The 17020-nt window shown below is 34.6% G+C and overlaps 1 protein-coding gene across 2 annotated transcripts in view; it reads left to right on the top strand.

The window, feature by feature from the left end:
* Cfap36 (cilia and flagella associated protein 36) overlaps window positions 1–16284 on the top strand; it is a 30906-nt gene extending 14622 nt beyond the window's left edge. The window contains exons 5-10 of one of the 2 annotated variants that reach the window (XM_005322023.5): window positions 3316–3403; window positions 5185–5236; window positions 8267–8369; window positions 14977–15116; window positions 15461–15610; window positions 16122–16284. In XM_005322023.5, coding sequence (XP_005322080.1) covers window positions 3316–3403; window positions 5185–5236; window positions 8267–8369; window positions 14977–15116; window positions 15461–15610; window positions 16122–16223 — 635 coding nt within the window. In that variant the 3' untranslated portion in view covers window positions 16224–16284. The remainder of the gene's footprint in view (window positions 1–3315; window positions 3404–5184; window positions 5237–8266; window positions 8370–14976; window positions 15117–15460; window positions 15611–16121) is intronic. The other variant, XM_078029159.1, reaches the window with a different exon arrangement.
* The last annotated feature ends 736 nt before the right edge of the window (window positions 16285–17020 follow it).

Genomic DNA, 17020 nt, shown 5'->3' with positions numbered 1-17020 from the left:
TTTCTCTTTAGCTTTTGTGTTTATGACACTTTGTATTGGTTATAATTACTGCTAAGAAAAGATTACTCTGCTAGCTTATCATTGTTAAGACTTGAGAAAGAAACTGTGGTTCATGTATATGGGAATCAGTTGGAAGAATTGTTGAAACACATGATAACCTCGGTTTCTGATTTAGTAGGGCTGGGTTGGGACCTAATAATTTTCATTTTTAACAAACTTCCAGCTGATATTGAAGCTGCTGGTCCTGAGACCACACTAAAAACCACTGGTCTAGGGCAATATGATTATTGTACCAACATCAACAGAAAAGAAAACAGAAGGCTCTAGTAACCCTCTTTGACTTTATTTTTTGCCTGTCCCTGTGCTTAAACTCACCTCCCCTGTAGCCCTTTTTGCTTTCGTCCTCACCCCCTTTTTTGTACCTGAACTACATTAAATATTCTGACTTAAAACAATCAAGTTTCTAATCATACTTCTTATTAATATACCGTCTCCTTTTCAAAGCAGATTCTCATCTCTGTTTCAGATTTCTGGCTCTGGTAACGTTATCTTAATTTTTATGTTTTCCTTTGCTTGATAGATTGCTACTGATATTCTTTGTCATGGCCTATAACCTCTTTCATAGTTTGGCAGCAGGACCATACTTTTGATTGTTTCCTGAAGAAATGAGAGCTAAAGTTCAGTTGTACTGTTTACTCTTAAGTGTCTAGAACATGCAACAATAGTGCTTCTATTGCAAACTCTTGAAGATTCTCCTTTTCATTTTTCTGATGCGAGTGGACTCTATTCCTTAGAGCCAGCCATCATCTTAACCATCCCCTAAACTCCCAAGATGCTTTCCACAGCAGGTAATAGAGCTGTTGTCTGTGGGTAGGAGATAATACTACCCTAACCATGAAGAATGCATAACACAGTGTTGTTACTTTTGTGTAAATAAGTTTGGAAAATAGTCTCTTTTTGTCTTTTTACTATGGTTTGATCTATAAAATCTTTTCGTTTTAATATTCCTGAGACTATCCTTTATTCTGACCTGTGGGATAATTATTTTATGTTAGTAAAATTTGTTTTGAGAGAATCAGTTTTGATAAGAGAAACAGTGAACTTGACATTGGACACTACATTGAAATTTAACTGGAAACTATTTAGATTTTAATAAAAAAGGGAGTAAATACCTATAGCTTGACTTCCAGCAACAGAACACCCCCATGAAGAGGTCTAAACAATTAGAAATAATCATCTCATAGAACAAGTCCAGAGGAAAGGAGAAAAGAAAGACAGGTCCAGGGTTGGTTCGTTTGGTGGCTTAGTGATATTATCAAGGACCCTGACATTTTTTATCTTTATATTCTGCCATTCTCAGGATCTTCTCTTATGATTATACTCTGGCTATATCCAATGCAGGCTTAATAGAATCTCTTGAAGAAAAGGAATGCTTCTTCCTGTTCTTCCTGTAAATTTCTTTTATGTTACTAAGATAGCACTTTCATGAAAGCCCTCTAAGAATTTTCTCCTCAAACCCTATTGATCAGGCTTGGGGGTCACTTGCCTTTCTGGCATAGTGAATGAACCTATTATGGTTGGTTTCAACCAGTCAAAAATTACTCCTGGGGTAGGAGAGACCCAGCCTCTTAAGTAGTTGGCTGTCTGATGGCTACACAAAATGTAGTATACATTAATGAGGGAAGATGAGAGTGATAATATGGAGTAATGGCTGGTATCAGACCACAGTGTGGGACAGTTTGACTACATTTTAACATAAACTAATTCTTAGTTTCTGCTACAGAATTTTCATACTTGTATTTAAGAATATTGCTTAATTTAGATCTAGAGATTAGTGTCTTAGAAAACTGCAGGCTATTTGAAAATTGTCTTTGTGGTGAGAAAATTTTGAAGGCTCTCTGGATTTTGTTTGTATCATATCTAAGAATTTGGGGAAAATGCATGCCAGAGCATTATTGTGATGGTTTTGAAGTACATTGCATTATTCCTCCCTTAGTACTTTTAATTTTCCCTACAAAGATTATTATTAGAAGAATAATTTTATGTCCTTTGAGCAAAATTGCACATAAGATTGGCGAGTTTTATAGATGTCAATATTCTGGTTGTGATATTGTACTATGTAGTTTTGCAAGATGTTACTCGTGGGAAAAATTGGGTCAAGAGTATATGGCATCTTTCTGTTTTTTTTTTTTTTTTTTTTTTAACAACTGTGTGTGAATCTGCAATTATCCCAAAATAAATTGTTTAATTTTGAAAATGCATCTAAATATCAAAGGGATTAAAATAATGAAGCTACTTTACTTTAGAGCAGATCCAAAATCCCATAGTCATACATGGATGAAGAAATAGAAGGAAAAAAGGAGGAGACATTCTGCTAATTTAGAAAGTAATTATTAGAGATAGAAGCAGAACACTTATTACCACTCTTCCTGTTTACCAGGAATATATAAGTAAAAAAGTAAATTAAACCTACATTTACAAAATTACATCCTATCAGTTTTTATTGCTTTGGGCTAAAGTTGATATTGCTGTGGTTTATAGTTATTAGATCAATATATGAACAAAAGCTCCAAGGGCAGATATTGCATTATTCATCTTTTTAATACCTCCACAAAGTGCTTAGCACCATGTTTCTATTGCACATAGTAAACAGAACTCTTTTTTAGTAACATTTAATAAATGCTATAATATAATGTTAACATATAATAAATGAATGAAGAGTATTAAATGCCTTTTTTTTTTTTTTTTTTGGTGGTGGTGGTGGTGCTAGGGAATTGAACCCAGGGCCTTGTGCATGTGAGCTATATCCCCAGCCTAAATGCTGTTTTAACAAAATAATATTTTTTAAGCTCTTTCAATTTAAGAGTCACCTTTAAGAACATATTTTTATTATTAATCCTAGCTTAATGATTTCAGTGGTATATTCTCAGATATTGTATGATTCCAGAAGCCAGAAACTTATATTGTTTATTTCCAGATATCTTTTGTATACGTGTGTGTGGTATTGGGGATCAAGTCCAGAACAGATAGCATGCTAGCCAAGTGGTCTACTGCAGAGCTACATCTCCAGTCCTGATGATGATTATTATTTTTAATAGCCAACACAAACAATTACTGAGATATATTTCTAGATAAAATTTTGTTTATTTTTGGTGGGACTTATTTTCTAAAATGAGAAAGAGTTAAAAGATAAGAATAAAATATTTTATTAAGTGATAAATTGTAAACTAATTTTACCTGATGAACTAGAACAGTCAAAAATAAGTGTTTTCAGTTGAGTTGATATTATTCCATGTGGTATTTGATTTTGAACAGGTATGTTACCTGACTGCTTGACTGATGGTTCTGATGTGGTCAGTGACCTTGAACAGGAAGAGATGAAAATCCTGAGGGAAGTTCTTAGGTATACTTCTTTATAATTATTTTGGAATGAATCATTAGTAAATTAGTAAGATAATAACAGTAATAATTATATGTATGTGCTTTTATCCAGAAAATATTATAAACTAGTAAAATATCTAAATTTTCTACTAAAGGCCTTCAAATTTATCATTTTATAACTATGTGAGTTATCCCACATCGAAAATGTTTAGGATCAAAAGTGTTTCAGGTGTCAGGTGTTTTCAGATTTTGGAATATTTGCATAAGCCTTACTGAGAGCATTCCTAATCTGAAAATCTAAAATTTTTTGAGCATTGTGGTGTTGTACAAAAAATTCTGAATTTTCATATTAGGAATGCTCAACTTGTATTATATTTATTTTTCTCTTAGCCAGGAATTCTAGCACTAGGAAAGCCTTCTACCTCTGAATCACATTCCCGGCCCCTTACATTTCTTAATTAATAGGAAGAATTATTTTCTGGTGACTCATGCCACATTAGCCCAACTGAGTCTATTTTTTTTCCCTTTACTCTCACCATATAATTAATCACTAATGGAAAAAAAAGTTGCAGTATACCCAGCCTGAACCCTGGTGAGGTGGGGAGTTAAGCTGAATTCTTCATGGCTTCTAGATCTTAGAATTAGCAGTAGTTAAGTTGTCACATGGTAGGAGACTTGTCTTCCAGACTCCACAGATGCATAGCTGACAGGGTGACTGGACAACATCGGGAGGTGTTTATTCCAGATTAGTATTTTGCAGATCTCTTCTTCTTTGTAGTACATGATTTTTCATCCAAATGCCTTATGTGGGGTAGACATGCAACCCACGAAAGGGGCCTATGCAGAACTAGGAAAGCTTAGTGGGCATTTCTATGGTCTCCTGACCATTATGGAAGTTTTGGAAGGGAGGGGAAATTGTAGCATCTAATTTTTAACTGTGAGAATGTACTAAGATTAGAGGAGAAGGATACCTGCATAACTGTGGAGTGGAGTACCAGATGATCGTTGGGTTAGATGGCCTAGTGGAAACTATGACAGGTGTCCCAATTTAGTGCTTAACTTCAGTGGGTTTGAGTGGTTGTAGGGAGTAAAACAGATGTGTAGGTTGACCTGGCCCTTTCTTGCCAGATCTTAATTTCCATGGCACAGAATGCTTTGAATTTAAAGATTTGAAGATAGCAGGGTATTTGGTACATAGTAATGGTGAAGTTTTGACTTGTATTGGTTGCATTGGTTAATATGTGATCTGAAAACTGATCCATTGTGCTTTTAGACTTTATTTTCTAAAAGCTTTTGAGGTGGATATACTATGGTACAGGTTAGTTATGAACATGTACAAATGTTACCCTCAGCTGTTTTCGTAAGTCAGACTGCCTCAGTGAGTAGTTTGTAAAAATTGATAGGCTTTGGCACAGTGGCATCAGGAATGCTTTATGATAGTTCAGATGCCACTGAAAAAAACAGAATGAGGGGAGAAATGGCTCTTATGGGGGGTATAATTAATCTCTCTAAAGAAAATCAAAGTATTGATTAATGGAATTTGCTATTCAGATTTGGATTTAGGATTTCCCTTCACAATTCTTAAAGAAACGGTAACCATGTATTTTATGTTACTAAATTTTATTGTGCAGTATATTGTCTATTTCTCTTCAGTTGATTGTAAGCTTAAAGCCTGGCAGTATTATTTTCCATCTCTGTGTCCAAAATGCCTTGCTCACAGTTAGCATGTTGCTTAGTTGATCACTGTTTTTTGACCAAAAAACAAAATTTACTTTTTTTTAACCTTATATTTGTATATTTCAGAAAATCAAAAGAGGAATATGACCAGGAGGAAGAAAGGAAGAGAAAAAAAAAGGTGCCTGCAGAACATATAAATACAACAGGAGTATATTCAGTTGCTGTTATCTCTTACTAATTTTGCACATAGTTTTTGCTGTTAACATTTAAGCTTCTATGAAACTACACAGTTCCTCAAGTAGTCATATTTTCATGGCAAGTCTAAGCATTTATATTTAAAGTTTTATACTTTTTTATGCATGAAGTATATACTTTCTTTCCTACAAGAGTGTGTAACCTTATACATTCTTATATAGAAAGTATTTTTTGGGGCAGGGTGTAGCATAGTGGTGGAAAGTATATGCGTAATGTATGTGAGGCGCCCTGGGTTCAATCCCTAGTACCAAAAATAAGTAATTCTCTCTTTATAACTTTATTCACTTTATAAATCTTCAAGCAACCTATTTTTTAAACTCCATAATAAAGACCAAGATCATGAACTTCAAAAACTGTAATACATTTTATGTTTTGGGGAGTTCCTTATAAAAATCTCCCTTAATTTTCTGAATAAAAGATTAAGAAAAATATTTTACTTTTCCATTCTTGACTGCTTTAGTGTGTTGAAACAGCAGATACAGCTATTACCAAAGGTTCCTTGCAGGCTTTAATATTATCATGTAGAAGCAGAATGATTCAGTACCATATTTCTTGGCATACAGTTCTTCCATTTAAGAACCATTTCCTTAAAGTGCCTAATCTCACCTTAATCAGATAATCAATGACCACTGTTGATAAAAGGATGAGCAGAGATCATAGGCTACTTGATAGATGTCTCGCAAAGGGCACATCACTCCTGTGACATTCTTACCCAGTGGCATAAACTGAATCTAACCATAAGAACCTACTACACACCCAAACCAGGGGCAGTCTACAGAACTGCTGGTGGAAGGTCTCAGAGTATCAAGGATGACAAAAGTCACAGGAAAATTGAGGAGCTCTTCCAGCTTATAGGACACTATACATACTTAACAACTCAATGCAACTAGGGACTCTGTCTGTTGCCCCAACCCCTAGGTGGAAAGAGCGCTCAAGAAAACCAGCAAAATATGAATGGGGTGTTGGTATGAGACAGTCAAGTTTCAATGGTAACTTCCTGATTTTGGTGGCTTTATTGTGGTTATATGAAATAATGTCATTGTTTGTAGGAAATGTACATTAAATAATTTGGTCAACCATTTACCTGCCCCCCCTGCCCCCCCCAAAAAAAGTGCCTAATCTTTTCAAGGATATTTTCCTCTGATAGAGCTGTGGGAAGCTAGTATTTATTCTTTCCTGGCTGCTTCCCTTTTTATATTTTCACAGTCTACTTGAGGAGAAAAGGAAACCTAATATAAACTATCTCTCAATCACTTAAATTTTTTCTTTATTTCTTTGTCAGGCACCTACAATCCCAATGACTTGGGAGTCTAAGGCAGGAGGATTCCAAGTTCGAGACCAGCTTCAGCAATTAAGTGAGGCCCTAGGTAACATAGGGAGACCCTGTCTCAAAATAAAAAATAAATAAATAAATAAAATAGGGCTGGGGATGTAACTCAGTGATGAAGTGCTCCTGGGTTCAATCCCTAGTACCAAAAAAAAAAAAAAAAATGTTTTTTTTCCAATTTTTCCTCTTTTTACCAGGGATTGAACTCAGGGTACTAGACTACTGAGCCATGTCCCCAGCCCTATTTTGTATTTTTTATTTAGAGACAGGGTCTCATGAGTTGCTTAGCACCTTGCTTTTGCTGAGGCTGGCTTTGAACTTTTGATCCTCCTGCCTCAACCTCCCAAGCTCCTGGGATTACAGGCGTTTTCCACATTTTTTCCTCTTAGTCATGATACATACTTGTATTATTTTACTGTCTTTAAAAAATCCATTTTACTCTTAAGTACCCAATGAAAAGCAGAAGAAAGAGATTTATCTTTTTGGGGGGAAGGTACTGTGGATTGAACTCGGAGGCACTCGACCACTGAACCACATCTTCAGCCCTATTTTGCATTTTTATTTAGAGATGGTGTCTCAATGAGTTGCTTAGCACCTCGAGGTTGATGAGGCTGGCTTTGAACTCATGATCCTCCTGTCTCAGTCTTCCAAGCCATTGGGATTTGAATAAATTTCTTTTTAGTAAAGGGAAGTGAAGTTCTTAGGTATTAATGAAGATTTTTAAATGTAAAGATATAGAATAACACCAGTTCAAAATAACTATTAGAAGATAGTAATTATAACCTTCTGATTTTATGCAAAACATAGTATGTTTCTTGGATAATATGTCTTAGGGGTCAATGATTTTTTTTTGAGACTTTTTATTATGGAAGTTATCAAACACAAAAAAGTAGAGATGGTAATAATAATGAATCCCCATGTATCTATCACCCAGCATATAGAGGTTTATGATTTAGGTATACATGAATTGCCTAATAAGCTGTATACGGTTGGATTTTTCTTGATTTTTAAAGAAAAACGAATTAATATTAGTTTACTTTTTTCCTATGATTAAACAATTTCTTTGGTTTATTTTTTAATTTATTTTTAGAGAGAATTTTAATATTTATTTTTTAGTTTTCGGTGGACACAACATCTTTGTTTGTATGTGGTGCTGAGGATCGAACCCGGGCCACACGCATGCCAGGCAAGCGAACTACCACTTGAGCCACATCCCCAGCCCTCTTTGGTTTAAATATACTATTCCATTTTAGAAATAGAAGTAAACCAACTGTGGCTACTTTAAGCATTTCATAGTAGTGACATATAGACTATTTTAAACAAATAATGGAAAATCACTTTGTAATTAAATGGTTTTGTTTCTTTTACAATATTTTTTGGTGTTTTACTTCGAGTCACATGAATAGTAAGGACGAAGACTGGGTTTCCACTCAGTTCTTTCTAAGTTCAAATTCAAATCATACTAGTTATCATTAATACTGTGATTTAAATTGAAATGTTTACCTACCTCAAAAAGTAGGAGCTAATAATATGTTAAAAATTTCGGAAAATAGACTCTCTTGGATTAGTAAAAGTTAATCTAAACTGTGTGTGTGTGTTTTTTAATTGGATTTTGGAATTCTGAAGTTATTAGAGGCTAAAACAGAAGAGCCCCCAGTACATACTAGTGAAGCTGCAAAAATGAGCAATTCCCAAGGGGATGGTGAACATTTTGAACACCCACCCTCAGGTAAGATTGAGTTATACTGAATTTTCTCTAATACTCTGAATATGTAAACATTGTATAAAGCATATTATACTCTCATATATTTACCCTCAAAAACCTCAGAGGGAATATTGAATGGCTTCAAAATTTAAAGTTGTTTGTGAATTTAGTTATTACAGGTAAGAAATACTCAGCTGAAAAGAAAATATAGTCCCCATATTTCTAAGTGAAGTCTAGAACCTAGAGCTGTGAGCAAAGCTCTTTGTGAGGGAGCCACCAACATTTGTGCTATGGCTGCAGCATACAAGATATGTTCACATAATGTTTGGTATTCTCTTTCTTGTTTACAATTACATGGTGTTGTAAGCAAAAAGCCAAACTTGGAAGATACTATTAAATTACCTTCATAATGAATTAAAGCACAACTAAAAAATGAGGTAAAACAAAGTTTCCAGATGTTTAGTCAGAAATTGTGTCTTTGAAATCAAATATAATGAAATTCAGTTACAACACATTAGTGTATGACCTTGTAAAATATTTGGAAGATCCACTTTCAATATGTTCTGATTTCTGAGTGACTTATCCCAGATCACTGAGCAAAAGCAAAAAGCTTAGTTAAACTGTGTCTTATCTGTGTCATCTTACTTTAAACCTTATGCTCTTCTACATTTCAGAAAAACTTCTTTAATTCAGATAAGTTTATGTTTACCCATTTTTTTTTTAACATCAAGAGAGCAACAAGAGAGCAACTTAAGTTTTTAAATAAACTTTCTTTGTTGGCATTGTTTTTGGTTCACAGCAAAATTGAGCTGAGGGTACAGAGATTTCTCATACAGCTTCTGCCCCACACATGTATAACCTCTCTATTGTCAACATGCCTCACTTTTTTAGTATACTTTTTTGCAGTTGAAAAATATACACTGACACATCATTATTCCCCAAAGTCCATAGTATACAGGTTCACTCTTGATGTTATATGTTCTATGAGTTTTGATAAATGTATAATGACATATCTCTATCATCACAGTATCATACAGAGTAGTTTCATTGTTCTGAAAATCCTTTGTGCTCTGCTTTCTTCCTACGACCCCTGGTAACTGCTGACATTTTATTATTTCCATAATTTTGCCTTCTCTAGAATGTCACATAGTTGAAATTATGCAGTATGTGTAGTCTTTCCAGATTGCCTTTTTTTCACTTGGCAGTATGCATTTAAAGTTCCTCCATGTCTTTTCATAGTTTGATAGCTCTTTTCCTTCTATCACTGAATAATATTCCATTGCCTGGAGGTATCATAGTTAGTTTATTCATTCACAGGTAGAAGACCATTTTAGTTGCTTCCAGGTTTTGGCAATTTTGAATAAAGCTGCTATAAAGGGCTGTGTAGGTTTTCTTACGTGAATGAAAGTTTTCAGTTCCTTTGGATAAATACAAAGGAGCATGATTGAATTGCATGGTAAGAGTACATTTAATTTTGTAAGAAACTACCCAACTCTCTTCAAAAGTGGTTGTACCATTTTGCATTCCTACAAGCAGAATGAGAGTTTCATTTGCTCTATTTCCCTTACCAGCATTTGGTGTTGTCAGTGTTCCAGATTTGGGCCATTCTAATAGGTGTATAATAGTGTCTCATTGTTGATTTATTTGCATTTCCTTGATGACAAGTGATGTGGAGCATCTTTTTTTTTTTTTTTTTCCTGTTTTCCTCTTATTTTTTGTTTTTGTTGGTGCTGGAGATTGAATACTAGGCAAATGCTCTATGACTGAGTCATGTCCCCCATGGAGCATCTTTTCATATGCTTATTTTTCATCTGTATATTTGGTGATGTATCTGTTAAGTTATTTGGCCTATTATTTTTTGAAGGTTTTCATATTTTGAAGGTTTTTTTTAAGGGTGCTTTAATAGTCCTTTATCAGATGTAGCTTTTACAGATATTTTCTCCTGGTCTGTTCCTTGTCCTCTCATTTTTTTCATACTGTTTTTTGTTTTTACAGAGCAGAAGTTGGGGTTTCCTCCTCCTTTTTTTTTTTTTTCTTCTTTTTCAAGTACTGGGGATTGAATCTAGGTGTACTTTACCACTGAGCTACATTCCCAGTTCTTTTTATTTTTATTTTGACACAGGATCTTGAGAGTCTTGCTAAATTGCTGAGGCTGGCTTCAAACCTGTGATCCTCTTGCCTCAACCTCCTGAGTCACTGGAATCAGAGCAGAGGTTTTTTAATGATGTTCAGTTAATTATTTCTTTTGTGATTTTGGTATTTTATCTAAAAAGTCATCACCATACCCATGACATTTAGGTTTTCTCTTCTGTTATCTTCTAGGAATTTTATAGTTTTGCATTTTAAATTTAGGTCTGTGATCCATTTTGAGTTAATCTTTGTGAAGATTGTAAAGTCTGTTTTTAGATTTTGTTCTTTCATATGATGTTTAGTTTTTTCCAGCACTATTTGTTGACAATTCTCTCTTTTCTTCTTTGTGTTGTCTTTGCTCCTTTATCAAAGATCAGTTAACTATATTTATGTAGATCTATTTTTAGACTCTTTTTAAAATTCTACTGATCTATTTATTTATTTTGTTTTCCCCACCAATACCACACTGTTTTGATTACTGTAGGTTTATAGTAAGTCTTGAAGTTGAGGAGTGTCAGTCCTCCGACTTTGGTTTTCAATTTAAGTTGGCTATTCTGGGACTATTGTCTTTCCATGTAAACTTGAGAATCAGTTTGTTGATATCCACAAAAATAACTTGCTGGGATTTGATTAGAATTGCATTGAATCTGTGGCTTAAGTTAGGAAGACCTCTCATCTTGACACTATTGAAACTTCCTGTCATATCATGAACATGGAATGTCTCCATTTATTTTGGTTTTGATTGTTTTTTTTTTCTTGGTGGTACTTTTCATTTTGAGACAGGGTCTCATTAATATGCCTAGACTGGCCTCAAATTTGCAATCCTCCTGCCTCAGCCTCCTAAGTAACTTGGAATTATAGGCCTGTGTCTCCATGCTCAGACTAATTCTTTAAGATTTTTCCTTGAGGGCTGGGAAGGTGGCTCAAGCGGTAGCGCACTAGCCTGGCATGCGTGCGGCCCGGGTTCGATCCTCACAGCACCACATACAAAGATGTTGTGTCTGCCAATAACTACAAAAAATAAATATTTAAAAATTCTCTCTCTTTAAAAAAAATAAATATCGAAAAAAAAATTAAAAAAAAGATTAGATTTTTCCTTGAATTGAAATCTTGTGCACATTTTGTTAGATTTTATATTTAAACATTTCATATTTGGGGTCTGGTTTTAGTGGCATGTGTTTTTAATTTAAATTCTACTTGTTTATTACTGGTATTATGAAAAGTGATTAATTTGTATGTTTACCTTGTATCCTGTAAGAATAATATCAGGTCTTAAAGAGTTTTCTCACTCTGTTGCCCAGACTGGTCTCAAATTCCTGGGCTCAAGTGACCCTCGTGCTCTTTCCCAGGTAGCTAATATTCCAGGCATGTGCCACCACATCTGGCTTTTTTTTTTTAGATATTATCAAGTTGAGTGAGATCCTCTCTATTCCTTTTTTCTTAGAGGAATTCTTTTCTTCTTCTTATCATCATCATCGTCATCATCAGATACTGGGAATTGATCAAGGGATGCTTTACATCCTCAGTTCTTTTTATTTTGAGATGGAGTCTTTCTTTTTTTTTTTTTTGAGATGGAGTCTTATTAAGTTGCTGAGGCTGGTTTCAAACTTATGATCCTCCTGTCTCAGCCTCCTGAGTAGCTGGGATTATTGGCATGTACCACCTCACCTGGCAGAGGACCCATTGATTTTTAAGGAAGTATAATCTTAGTTTTTAAAACAAATAGGGGGCTTTGAAACAAGCAAGATTATAAAAGTTATTTTTTTTGTCTTTCTTCTTAGCATATCTAACCATTTTTCTTTTTTTCATATTCTGCAGTTTATTAAGTAGAAATAACCTCACTTGAATTATATCTTCAAAAACTCCTACTTTTAGAAATTGTCTGTGCTTTGTTTTAATTTGCTGACCCAAATTTGTTTTTATACCGACCTAAGTATAAATACTTATATTTAATGTTTGTACCTGACATAATTTGAATAAATTTGTTCTGTGGAGTTCCTTATCTGACTAAATAAGTGAAGCTATAAAAAACTTTATCTCTAGCCACATGTAACTCAGTTATACATATTAATGACACAGAGCAAATGGTGGATGCTTTTAAAAGTAATGACTTTAATTTTAAAAAAAATTTTTCAAATGGGCATAGCAAACATCAGTGAATCAGTTCATGCAAAGTGATAGAAATCCATTAAGAAGACCTAATTTTGGCTGGGCACAAATGATACACTCCTGTAATCCCAGGAACTTGGGAGGATCAGAAGTTCAAGGCTAGCCTCCAAAACTTAGTGAGACCCTGTCTCAAAATAAAAAATAAAAATGGCTGGGGATATAGTTTAGTGCTAAAGCACTCCTGAGTTCAGTCCCCAGTACCTAAAAAAAAAAAAAAAAAAAAAAAAAAGACTTAAATTTGGAAGCATCAAGAAGGCGACCTGCTTTCTTATTCCTCTTCTCATGTTTTTCCTTTATTCCAGCTAGAAATAGATAGTATCTGTTCTCAAATTGATGCAGAGTTGCCAGAGATGAATTGTATTTTCTTGAGGCTTTCTTATCTTCCTTTCTTAAAAATCAGAGAAGCTAAGTATTTTGGCTTCAAGTACTTTCCTCTCTGATTGAGATTATACAATATGTTCATCACTAACAAAGTGAAGGCAAGAACTGTCTACCCTAAGTACATGAACTGAATATAAATGCATATATATTCCCTGCTTCTGAGTTAGAAAGTGAACCATCCCTTATCTAGCTCTGTGGTTCCATATTTGGGGGCCAAGTCTACCTCTTTTTATTAATGGCTAATCACCATTAGTAAAAAAGACTTTTAACTCTATCTGCATATTATCAACAACTTGTTTAAACTCATTAATTTCTGTCATAGTTAGCTCTTTCATGGAAACCTACTTTACCATTCAAAGGCCTGTAGAGCTTTTCTTACTTCAAACTCCCTGGCACTGCAGAGTCATTTTACTCACTGTATGCTAGGGTTGTGGTCCTTTGTCAAGTTTCTTGCATAGACAAAGTTCCTTTTCTGGTTTTCTACATTGGCAAGATTATTAATCATTTAGAGACATAGGTATCATGTTTCTCCATCATGTTTTTAGTTCTTTGCATCATTTAAATATCTTTGCTTGTCTCATTCTACTTTGTTTTGAAGCCTATGTACTGAAAATGTTTTTTCTTTCTTTGAAAAGCATAACCTAATCTTTTTTTTTTTTTTTTTTTTTTTTTGGGTACCAGGGATTGAACTTAGGGCTGGAGCCCTATTTTATATTTTTATTTAGAGACAGGGTCTCACTGAGTTGCTTACTGTCTTGCTTTTTGCTGAGGCTGGCTTTGAACTCGCAATCCTCCTGCCCTCAGCTTCCTGAGCTGCTGGGATTTATAGGCATGTGCCACCACACTGGCAACATTACCTAATCTTATAATAAAAAAATGGTTCAAATTTAGGAAAAACAAAAAAAGAAGACTCAGAGGAGCAATTAGAATGTTAATGATGTCTCTTGGAACAGTCAGCAAATACCTAAAAGTATTAAGTACTTAAATGTGCTTCCAGTTTCTGCTTGTTTTAGAATCTTTACATTTTTCTTAATGCATTTGTAGGCTTATAGTTATCTTCACTATGTAAATAAAAAGTTATTGATAATACTGGTAGCTACTGTTGTAAAGTAAAAAATCCTTTAACTTTAAGGTAATTTTCTTTAAAATTTTTTTAAGTTGTAGATGAACACAATACCTTTATTTTATGTATTGATTTTTACATGATGCTGAGGATCGAACCCATTGCCTCACACTTGCTAAGCAAGTGCTCCATCACTGAGCCACAACTCCAGCCCCTATAGTAATTTTCTATAAATGTACAGTTACTTATTTTACCTGCAAGAAAAAATTGGAAGCCAATTACATATTGAAGAATTTGTGTACTATTTATTTGGATTATGTAGCACCCTTTTATTATATCAGAAAGTGGTTCTAATCTTTTAAACAAGGGTTATCTTTTTGTAGCTATAGTACTGTACAAACAGTAGGAGCTTGGCTGGGCGCAGTGGTGCATGCCTGTAATCCTAGCGACTTGGGAGGCTAAGGCAGGAGGATCGAGTTCAAAGCCAGCCTCAGCGAAAGTGAGGTGCTAAGCAACACAGTGAGACCCTGTCTCTAAATAAAATACAAAATAGGGCTAGGGATGTGGCTTCAGTGGTCGAGTGCCCCTGTGTTCAATTCCTGCTACCCCCGCCCCTCCCCCAAAAAACCTCTAAAAATCAGTAGGAGCTTGTTATTTGTTGAAATGTCATTATTCATAATAGAAATTGTCCTAGTTTCTTAAGGATGAACAGAGACCATGTTTATTATTCTCACCAAATGATTGGTATAGTGTAGACAATGAATACATGTTTGTTGAATAAATATGAAGAAAAATCAAGTATTATTGTAACCTCATTTTGGTGACTCTATCTTAGTTCTTAACATTTCTCTACATTTCTAACTGGTATCTTTGTCTAATTGCTGCCAGAAGTTAAAGTGCATTTTGCTAATCCATCAGTGCAACCTTTGGCAAGAAAAGTGGAAATGATGCCTGAAACTTCCTCCTTCCCACAAAAAAGCCTGAAGATTCCTGGCTTAGAACATGCAAACATTGAAGGACCAATAGCAGTAAGTAAAAGACTACATAATTTTTTAAAAAAGTATTTTTTAGACATGGATGGACCTTTGTTTTATTCATTTATTTATATATGGTGCTGAGAATCGAACCTCATACATGTGCCTCATACATGCTAGGCAAGAATTCTACCACTTGAGCCACAACTCCAGTCCCACTATATCAGTTTTTAACAACTTTGTGTTAAATGACAAAGTACTAGGAACAATGTAAACAGCCACATATAAGACTTTTCTTGTGATCTTGAATTCAAACTTTTAATTGAATCTAATTAAGTATTGTTGCCACTTGCTATGTGGATGTGAATTTATATAGTTTCTTCTGTTATTTGACCCAGAACTTGTCAGCTCTTGGAACAGAAGAGCTGCGGCAACGAGAGCACTATCTCAAGCAGAAGAGAGACAAGTTGATGTCCATGAGAAAGGATATAAGGACTAAGCAGGTCCAAAATACAGAGCAAAAAGGAAAGCCTGCGGGGGAGGTAGAGGTACGGTTAGCCTTAGTATGCTTAAATTTTATATCTAGAGGTAGAATAATCAAAATCAGATTATGTGCAGAAGAGCCTCTAATGAATTTTGCTTATAGATTCATTCATATTAACCACCCTGCTAGTGCAACAGTGGCTACATCTTTTCTAGGAAGAGTGAGTTGTGATGATTTTGTGAGGTAGAAATAACAGCAGTTTCTTTCTTTTTTTTAACTTGCCTTGCTCTGAGTTCATAAGGGGTCAGTGGTCTGTCTTACCTAAGCCATCTGAAATGTTTGAAATGTCCTGTCAATATCTGAGCCACCACCTCTAAGAGACTTTAAGAGACTTTTACAAAAAGATTTAAGGAAACTACTTTATTGTCCACCCCCGCCCCCCAAAGTCCTTAGTCTTTTGTTTTTTTGAGGCTATATGTTGGGAATTTTAGACAAATACAAATGAACCCATTTTATATTGTAGCCAATTTTTTCTTTTCTTTCTTTTCTCTTTTCTTTTTTTCTTTTTTTTTAAGGAAATGACAGAGAAACCAGAAATGACAGCAGAGGAGAAACAAACACTACTAAAGAGGCGATTGCTTGCAGAGAAACTTAAAGAAGAAGTTATTAATAAGTAATAATTAAAAATTAGCAAAAGTCCAAATTTTCTTAAAAATAAATTATTAATTCTTAAACCAAGACTGTTAGTTTTAAGTAAATACCTGCTTTTCTAAATGCAAATATAAGCTCATCATAGTAAACATTTGAAATGAAGGACAGTGCATAAGGCAGCTACTTGTACTAATTAATTTAATACAAATTTTGGGGTAATGTTTTCTCTTAGAGGGTATAGAAACTAGTTGATAATGCGTTCATTCATTCTGACTTGGACACCTACAAGTAGATTAAAGGGATTTCTGTTTTCCTGGAGTTTGTGAAGAATGCCCAAAGAGCAAAGTGTTAAGAAAGGAAGAGTGCAAGCTGGGTGACACACACCTGTAATACCAGCTACTTGGGAGGCTCAGGCAGGATAATTGTTAGTTTGAGGCCAGCCTAGGCAACTAAGCTAGACCCTGTCTCAAAAATAAAAAGGGTAGGGATGAAGCTCAGTGCCAGAGCACCCCTGGGTTCAATCTCTAGTAGCACCAAATTCCTTTTTAATTTTTTAAACTATTATTTTTAAAAATAATAGTTTAAAAAATTAAAAAGGAATAGTGAAGAGTACCATAAAGCAGGCTGGTTAAACTTCCTTGAGCAAGTAATGTTTAAGCTGATTGGAAGGGTAATTGCATGGAGGGAAGGAATAACTCAGGTCCTGCAGTAGGAAAAAAGCACACACTGAAGAACTGGAATATATATAGAATGAGTGGAGAGGGTTAGCATATGAAATTGGAAATAGGTGGGGGATTATTCATATTATGTAGGGCCTTGAAGG

This window comes from Ictidomys tridecemlineatus, chromosome 12 (genome assembly GCF_052094955.1).
Source record: "Ictidomys tridecemlineatus isolate mIctTri1 chromosome 12, mIctTri1.hap1, whole genome shotgun sequence".
In the NCBI taxonomy this organism is placed as follows: Eukaryota; Metazoa; Chordata; class Mammalia; order Rodentia; family Sciuridae; genus Ictidomys; species Ictidomys tridecemlineatus.
This window is presented reverse-complemented; position numbering and strand designations above follow the sequence as displayed.